Genomic DNA, 9,208 nt, shown 5'->3' on the forward strand with positions numbered 1-9,208 from the left:
TGATTTGAACCTCGAAGTGCAACTCTTGCAAGGCTCAGGAAAGACCCTCTGCACAGAGAGCACACATCATTGGCCCCTCTTTTTCCTAAAGCAAACAACACTAACCCCGGCCAGGCCAACGTCCTGCTAGGCCCACACATGCCTCAAAACCCCTGGTAACACAGTGTCCAGGTGACATCTCCCCATCAACCACAGACAAGCCAGATATACCTCTGCGTGTCCCTGTCTGTGGCCTGTCCCCTTTCTGAGGACAGACTGGGGGCTGGCAGCCTCCTATTGCTAAGATCCTATTCCAGAAGGCATCAGGTACAGGAGAGGCCATGCCCAGCTGCCTCTAGGACCTGACAGCAAGTGGACCTCCCTCTCCCTAATTCTAACCCGCTTGGATGACTAAAATGATGAGATGCATAATTTCCAGTACATCTTCCTACAATTTTTTGTTTAATGACTTTTCTTACTAAACATTTCTTACGTCAGGTCTGAGTCTATGCTTCCTATTTTCATTGACACAGCTTCTGAAAATACAATGTGATTAGAATTGATCCTCTTCCTTAACAGAAATAATAACTTCAAAGTCTATAATCATTATATTCTAAACACGTGTTTCTAGAATGTGCCACCACTTGCCTTTGCATACATTCTCGGTAAGTGTCTCAGTGTTTTTCCCTGTAACCCTGTGTCCACCTCTCCCAGGATTCTGTCTTCCTGTTTCTACCTTCTCTCATTTTCTGTTCTTTCTGCAGTGAAGTCCTGAACCCCTCCAGTGAACCAAGCCCCCTGCTGGGCCCGAGGACATAGAGATTCTGTCCTGGCCTTGGGGAACTCCCAGGTGAGTAGAGGAGACAGCAAATACCCAGTGAGCACAAACTTAGAGATGTGCTGCTGGGCCGTGTGCCGTGGGAGCTCCCAAGGAAGGTGTCATTCTTTCTGGGTGGATGAGAGAAGGGGTGTCGAGGGTGGGTCCAGGAGGTACTTCATAGAATAGGTAACATCTGAGCTGGGACTTGAAGTCGGGGTTGGACAGGGACCACAGGAGGACGCGGAGTGTAGCATTTTTCGGAGGAAGGGGCATGAGCTATGAGTCTGCGACCCGGCAAGTGGCCCAATGTGAGCGAGGCAGAGGAAGACGTGGCCAGTGGCAGGTCAGCGAGGCCTGGTTTCCCCTGCTCTACCCTGGCGCTCTATTATCCTTGGAGATATTCACAATTATGAAAATTTATCCTGAGGTTTTGAAAATATTATAAAATAGTAACGAGCACGCGCATATTATATTACCCTTTACAGAGTGTTTGCACGTAGGGAATCTTGCTTTATCCTCCATAATAGCCCAACAGATGGGCAGGTATGAACAGTACCTGATAATTCTAGGTTTGCCTTGTGGTTGGGAGGATTAAAGGGGATGGCAAATGCAAGCATTTAGAGTAGGCTGAACGGGAACCCAAAAGATACACCACATCCAAACCCCAGAACCTGCGACTGGTACCAAAGAAGGAAAAAGGGCCTGTGCAGATGCAATTAAGGATCGTGAGATGAGCAGATCATGCTGGATTATTGGTGGGCCCCACATGCCATTTTGCTGTCCTCATGAGAGGCGGAGGGAGAGTTCACACAGGAGAGTAGGCGATGTGACCGTGGAGGCACAGACTACCGTGAGGAGGCCCCCAGAAGATGCAAGGGGCAAGAAAGGGTTCTGCCCCCGAGCTACTGCTGGGAGTGCAGCCATGCCAGCACCTTCATTCTGGGCTTCTGGCCTGCAGAATGTGAGACAATAAGTTTCCTTTGTTCCAAGCCGCCAGTCCATGGTTATTAAGGGCGGTCCTTCAACCTGATACAGCAATTACAAGCCCGTATCCAGTAACGGTTCAGTAGCAAGCAGCCCATGGTAGTCATTGTCCACGTCATCTTATTTTTGGATCAAAGCTAGGCAGTGACACCTCAGTCCCACCTTTTGGAGAGTGACACTTCTAGCAATGGAAGACGGAGTGGCAGAGAGCGCCTCGTAGAGCCCCAAGACTGGGCACGAAGAGTCAAACTCACCCACAGGAAGGGGAACTTTGGGGGCAGAATCGATGAGCCTTGCTGATCAAAGTGAGATGTCAACGAAGCTGCCCTCCCTTCTCCCTCGAGCAGCTGGCACCCTCCTAACAGCCTCCAAAGTCTGGGAGGACAAGGAGTGTAATTTTGTACATATTAGTTCAAGGCCCTTCTGTGACATCCAAATGAAACTGTCTGGTAATCGGTTGGATACTTAAGTTTGAAAATTAGGAGTGAGTGAGAGAGAAGATTAGAAAGCCATCGGCATGTTTCCGTAGGCTTGAAGCCCTCGGTAGGATACGGCCACCACGCAGATGTAAACCTAGACGGATGGATCTTGGAGGACTCTCACATCCCCCAGACAAGAAGGGGGAGAGGAGACAGCGGAAGAAACCAAGACAGGTGGCTGGAAAGAGAGGAGGAGATTCGAAAGGAATGCAGTGGGGGAATCCTGGGAAGGAGGTTCTCCCCCACCCCACCCCCCGCCTCTCTTTTTTGCTTTGTTATCATACAGAAACAGCGAGTTTTCAATATATTGTGTACGAATTAAGTATTTTCATTTTCTATCCTTAATTTTACAAAGCGATGAATGGAATGAAAATATGCATTTCATTCGTGCTGGTGGGTCTACAATTCTAGAGAATTCACAGGTGAACAGTTTCCACCGCCCTGTAGCCACCATGGAATCACAATTACCCAGCTAGAGGGCTGCGGTGAGTTATTACCGCCATGAGAGAGGCCAGGATGGAGCCGACTACACAGTAATCATGCCACTAGCATCACAGCTAGAATGGCTCTCCCTCCATGGACAAAAAAAGCTGACTTTGTAAACCTGCTGCATTTGCATGCAAAATTAGCATTAAAAGCTCTACCTCTGTTAAATGCAAAATCACGTTGAAAGAGAAATCAGCAAAGGTTAGGTAAAGTGGCAGCTGAATGCCAAGTTCCCAGCCTCTGCTACAACCACGTGGGGGGATGCTGTCTCCGCAGATCCGCTTAGGCGCCCCGCATTCTGCACCTCCACGCCTTCTGTGCTGTTCCCTACATTCGGCATGGGGACGGGTCTCTGCTGGGTCTGCTGTCTTCAGAGCGTTTGACCTCTGTACCTTCTTTGTCTTGGACATTGTTCTCCTGGAAAGGCACTATTCCCTCCCTTCTCCTGTAACCTCCTAGGCACTTCGTGGGGGGTGTTTAAAAACACCTGCGCGGTTTAGGGAAAGGATCTGCAGAAATATGGCGAAGGGCTGTAGAAGGGCTGTAGGAGGGACAAGGTCATGAACACCTCACTCTCTCTGACTCCCAGACTCTCCATGAATTGAGTCCCACCCGGAAGAGGGAGGCAAACACCCTTGCAGACCGAAGCAGCCTTTGTTTTAGTGTACCGCATTCCCAGGAAAAAGCCCGTCCCCCGCTGACCCGCAGGGTCCGCAGCCTTACTTGGCTGAATCTTGTGGCCGCTTGGAGAGGGGCACGCGACCTCGGGCCCAGGCTGTGCCATTCTTGCTCAAAAGAGGCCGTGGCGGTGCCCTCTGCTCCTGCTGGACTGGGTGCTGCGAGCTGCGCTCGGTTGCTTTGTGACGCGTTGCCATGGAGACGCGGGTCACTTCCCGCAGCTCAGCTGGGGGCGGACAGGTGCGGGAGGTGGAGAGCGAGCTTCATCAGGCAGGCTGGGGGACGCGGTGCGGAAAGCAGAGATGTGTTTCCAGTAAAATGGATACTTACTTTCGTGTATTCATATAGTTCTCGAAGTGAGCTTTCCTGAGCATTGTCTTGTCTATCGGGGGAGTAGGTTGAGAAGAAAGTAGTATTGTCAGATTTGCAACTGCAAATTTTCATCTCTTCGTAACTTTCAACTTAAGTGACTGTGGGCAAAGCTGTCCTAGATCTTTTCATTAAGAAGGAAACAAGAGTGAGCAGGGATGTGTGCGACACCTTTCTCCCCAGGGGAGGTTTCTGGCAGGAACTATTGTGTTTTGTGATTGTCAACTTAATTGTTCTATCCCCACAGACTCAGCTGTCTTTCTCCCCGCCCCCGTGTGTGTTACAGTTTTCCCAGCATTTGGAGGGTCTTTTGTCTTCATATGCTTGGCAACGACCTCGGTAGTTTGACACATAGTAGGCGCTTAGTAAATCTGAATGCTTCCAGGCTAGGACACAGCTATTAGCCACCTGGGTGCAAAGAAAAGAGAGGAAGTACTCATTACAGACTGCTGGCAACATATTCAGAAAGCAATTTACAACCATTCCTTCTCTGCAAAGGGGTTATTCGAAAGTAGGACCTTCCGTGAAGGTGATGTTTTAAAAAAGGAGTTTATCAAAGGACACAGAATAGTCATCAAAGCAAGCATCCCAAGTGCATAAGCAAGGTATTGCTTAAAAATGAAGAACTAAAGCAGAATTTTTATCCATATGATGCAACACATATAACACATTCTAGACTCTCAAATTTTATAGCTGTGAATGGTGGTGGAGCACAGAGAAGGTATAGAGTTCTGTCGATATTATTAAAAGGAATGAGTCTAAATTAGGATTTAGTAGTGGCATCTAAATGAGGAATATCACACCCAATAACAGATTACTGTCTGAAAATGGCAGAGCTAATTAGCATAGCATAATTTAAGAAAAATATTTTTTTAAAACAGAGCAGGGAGTCGATAGAATTTTGAAAGTGAATTCTTATTAATATCTTACATTTGTCTCCTCTTAGGCAAGCTGTGAAATTGTGGCCTACGCACCGAATCGGGAGCTGGGAGATCTCTGTACTTTCTACCTGGAGCCCTTGGGATCAAGCAGATACTTCTCTGAGCCCCAATTTATCCGTAAAATGAGTATACCAGTGCCTGCCTCACCGGGCTGTAAAGATGAATAATGAATAATTCTTACAATAATTTATAAATTATAAAGCCGCATAAACCTAAGGTATTGCTCTTTTGTCTTACTGCTATTCTGAGCTTCATTCTTTTTATAGTCTTTCATTCCCGCTTCAAAATGGATTTTTGGTACAAGTCCATTTTATCACGACCAGTATAGCACTATTCCTGCCTCTGAATTTGGGTTGCTTGAGGCAACCCCTTTCAATGATTAAGATGATTTTTTTTTTCCTTTCTTCTTTCCCTCCACAAACACTGTCTGGGCCCTGAAAACGAGCTGCATGATGACATTAAGGGCGATGCCCTGGATATTATGGGAGCTTGGGGAGCTGGTCCTAGAACAGGAAATGCCCAAGCTGAGTTCTCAAGGATGCCTAGGAGGCAACCAGGGGCAGAGGGAGAGCTGCCACCAGGCGGAGCAAAGGCCCAGGAGGCAGGGGACAGCACAGGATTGCCACACTGGAAAGAGTGACGGGGTTTGCTGAGGAACACTGAGACAAAGGCCACGTGGGCCGTGCTGGGAAGTTGGGCTTCCCATGAGCGGGAGGAGCATTCCTTGGAGTGGGTTACAGCAACGGAGCGAAGGGATCAGCTCAGAAGCTTGCACAAGGGGCGCCTGGGTGGCACAGTCGTTAGGCATCTGCCTTAGGCTCAGGGCGTGATCCCGGCGTTCTGGGATCGAGCCCCACATCAGGCTTCTCCGCTGGGAGCCTGCTTCTTCCTCTCCCACTCCCCCTGCTTGTGTTCCCTCTCTCGCTGGCTGTCTCTCTCTGCCAAATAAATAAATAAAATCTTTAAAAAAAAAAAAAAAGAAGAAGAAGCAGCTTGCACAAATCCTGACCTCTTTGTCCAGGGGAAAGAGAAGCAAGATCAGCCCTATCACCTCCCAGGAAAAGTTCACCATTCAGCAATTAAGATGTGCCGGTTACTAATATGCCTTTTACAGAGTTTCAAATTGGTCAACAAACAATTTGAGAGTAGTTGTATTGAATGGGCTAAATGTTAAATGGTCGTTTCCAATTTAAATTGTGATAATAAATTTCTTCCCACATACGTACACACATACACATACACACAGAGGGAACATGATGTGAAGGAGTAGTGACAGGTGGGTGGTAGAGGCAGAGGGCAGCAGGGACAGAACACCGAGCTTTTGGCTGTGAAGCAGAAGGAAGTTTCCAGCTGGAGGAGAGGGAGTAGGTCACCTAGAGAGTTAATACCCAAATGAAAGAGGCGGCACCAAGTTCATAGGCCAGGGCTAAGAAGCAGGGAGAGAGATGGAGCTTGCCCGCCGCTGTGGAAAGAGCAGATGGGGCCCAGACCTGGAGAAGACGGACGTGCTCCTCGTCAAAATGAGCGTGACCACCAACACCTGGGCATCTTGAAAACACGGGTTCTGACTCAGGAAGTCAGGCGGGGCCTGAGATTCTGCTTTTCTAACAAGATCCCCAGATGATTCGTTAAGTTTGAGACACGCGGATCCAGAGCCTGGTCCGAGGACCAGCAGCCTCTGCATCACCCAGGAGAGGAGCTTGTTAGAAGGCAGACCTACTGAGTTAGAGTCTGCAGCGTAGCAAGACCTCCAAGAGATTCCTAGGCACATTCAACTCGGAGACGCTCTGCTCCAGGAAATACGACAGGCAAGGGTGTCTCTGAATGAGAAGGAGAATGGGAAATTAGTTGATAGGAGAATTCAAAGAGCAAGCCAACAAAGGATGTGTAAAAGATTCGGCAGGGGACTGCCTCCAAAAACCCGGGAGATGTCACAGATGATCTCCAGTGTTCCCCAAGAACTTCGCATATGGGTATACTGAGTCAAGTTTCTCTGGCTTGGTACATTTGGGCAGAAGCCTTTCTATTACTAAGTAATATGCAATGCTTTTATTCAAGTGTCTTCATGTTTAAGAAAATCATACTGCTTTTTCTCCTTTGTTTTAGCTGATTGATAAATTCATAAAATATTTTCTCAATTTCTGTGATGGAGTCTATTATTCAGGGTTTCCTAGAGAAACAAACCAATAGAGTGAGTGTGTGTGTGTGTGTGTGTGTGTGTGTGTGTGTGTCTATAGAGAGAGAGACTTATTTCATTCTAAGGAATTGGCTTACACAGTTGTGCAGCCTGACAAGTCCAAAATCTGCAAAGGAGGCCAGTGGGTGGTGGGCCCAGGGCAGAGCAGACATTGCAGTTCAAGTTTGAAGGCCACCCGTGCAGATCTTCTGTTGCTCAGGGGAGGTCAGTCTTTTGTTCTATTCAGGCCTTCAATTGATTGGAGAGGTGCACTGATATTGCAGGGGGCAAGGGGGCAATTCTGTTTTACTTAAAGTCCACTAGCTTAAATATTAGTCTCATCCAAAAATACTCTTCTAGAAATATCAAGAATAATGTTTGGACACCATGGCCCAGACAAATTGACACATAAAATTAGCCATCACAGGTCCAGATCTTTCTGAAGTCACCAAATTCCTAAATGCCACTCGGAGGAGCTGTTAAGTAGTCAAGAATGATTGCCATCTTTTTACTGAAAGATCCAGAAAAGAAAATTCTACAATGTTCTCTATTTTGTTAGGACAGTCCACTCTAATGGGCAGATTCTAAGCCCTGCTTCTAATGTGCCACTTGCCAAACTTACTCGCATTTTATCCAAATAAAACCATAGCAGCAAGTCCAGACTGTTGATTCTATCAAAACCTTGTCAATCCAGTATAAACATCGCCTCCCTCCGCCCTCCCTGGTTCTTGTGCGTTCCTCTTCTTTGAACTCTTGAGAGGTTAAGTGGGCCAGGCCAGCCACTGGGTAATTACTAAGGCTTTACACTGTTGGCTCTTTCAAGTGTATTCAAGTAGTGAATATCAAGTGTGAACACTCTTTTTAAATCTGTTATACCAGCATTTACCCGTCCAAATGAATGTTCTCTGCTTCAAAGTAATAATTTATTCTAATGACACTGCCGTTGCTTAAAGCATTTCTGAAATTCTTTAGAAACTCCCTTCAGAACTAGATGCATATTCTTTTGAATTTCTTAAATAGGGGCATAACTTGGCTCTTTGAAGATAGATTGGGGATTTGAAAGAGTAAAAAGACATTCACATTCGAGCTGATAATTAAGGTAGGCAATCACGTTGGGCAATGTTATCCTTTAGCCAAAAATCAAACTATAACCATGAGGTAATGAGAAAAAACCTCCTTTACTCTGTAGATAATGTCTGGATTTGCATTCTTGTTGGAATAAATTAATAGCCTCCAAGGTGACTCTTGGACTGAGAGCTTCAATAAATCAATCACTGGATCAATCGGTCCTCACGTATTTGTTTTAAAACTCAGTTTTACAGTTTTACGTCATTAATTTTACCTCCCAAACCGGATCCCTAAGTGTTTTAGATGTTCTCTTTTTTGAACTTCTCTCATAGCACTTATTTTATTGTTCTTCTTAGCTTGCACACCTGTCTTTTAAGACTGGACGCTCCCTGAAAGCCAGGGCTGTGCTTTAGACACCCTTGTGTCCCAGTCCCCACCTGAGCGCGCTACGCAGGGTAGCCACTCAATCACACGTGTTGAATGGATGACTTGAATGAATGGATGACCTGAATGAATGGATGACTTGAATGAATGGATGACTTGAATGAATGGATGACTTGAATGAAGGATGACTTGCCTAGATCATTGTTGTCCTATAGATTTCCCTTGATCTTGAACTGTTAAAATATCTGAATGAGGCTGCAGTCATACCCAGATTGAAGCCTCCTTGACCCAGAAAGATCTGTCCCGGTAGACTTTTCACCAAGTTTAAAGATTGCCCACTAGCACTTCTTCGTGACCCAGGCTAGTAATTACATTAGCACAATGTATATTCCCCTGGAAAGGGTTCATAAAACTTTGCTGAGTGAATACCGAATGGGTGAATGTATTAAATGAAAATTGCTTTTAATTCAACAACAACAACAAAAAGGTTTGAATTATAAAAGAAACCTTCCAGACCTTTTAGTCCATTCTCGGAGTGATTCCTGATGGTTTTTCTCAGTCCAGCTATTTTTAAGAAAATCTTCTCTGTCAACTTATGTGAACAGAGTCCCTATTTCCTTTAGGAAGCATTTAATATTTGATATCCAGCTAAGATTTGTTTGCACTGGTATAAAACTTATTTTATTGTCAACATTCTTCATTTTGCACTGAGTTGAATAGCAAATGGTTAGCCTCTTCTGTTATTAAGGAACTTTGTTTCCTTTTGTGAGAGATCAGTTATCAAATTCTTTTTCTTTTCTGCAAATGCTTCAGAGACCCGTTCTTCAAAAAGCTCTTCTTGAGA

The 9,208-nt window shown here is 45.9% G+C and overlaps 1 protein-coding gene across 1 annotated transcript in view; it reads right to left on the reverse strand.

Annotated features, from left to right (window-relative positions):
* TEX26 (testis expressed 26) overlaps positions 1 to 9,168 on the reverse strand; it is a 36,553-nt gene extending 27,385 nt beyond the window's left edge. The window contains exons 1-3 of the mRNA XM_087865216.1: positions 6,227 to 9,168; positions 3,472 to 4,203; positions 2,867 to 2,869 (exon numbers count right to left, since the gene is read on the reverse strand). Coding sequence (XP_087721342.1) covers positions 2,867 to 2,869; positions 3,472 to 3,532 — 64 coding nt within the window. The 5' untranslated portion in view covers positions 3,533 to 4,203; positions 6,227 to 9,168. The remainder of the gene's footprint in view (positions 1 to 2,866; positions 2,870 to 3,471; positions 4,204 to 6,226) is intronic.
* Positions 9,169 to 9,208: the final 40 nt, after the last annotated feature.

Source organism: Ursus americanus, chromosome 10, assembly GCF_024610735.1.
Source record: "Ursus americanus isolate L20-20 chromosome 10, mUrsAme1.1.p, whole genome shotgun sequence".
NCBI lineage: Eukaryota > Metazoa > Chordata > Mammalia > Carnivora > Ursidae > Ursus > Ursus americanus.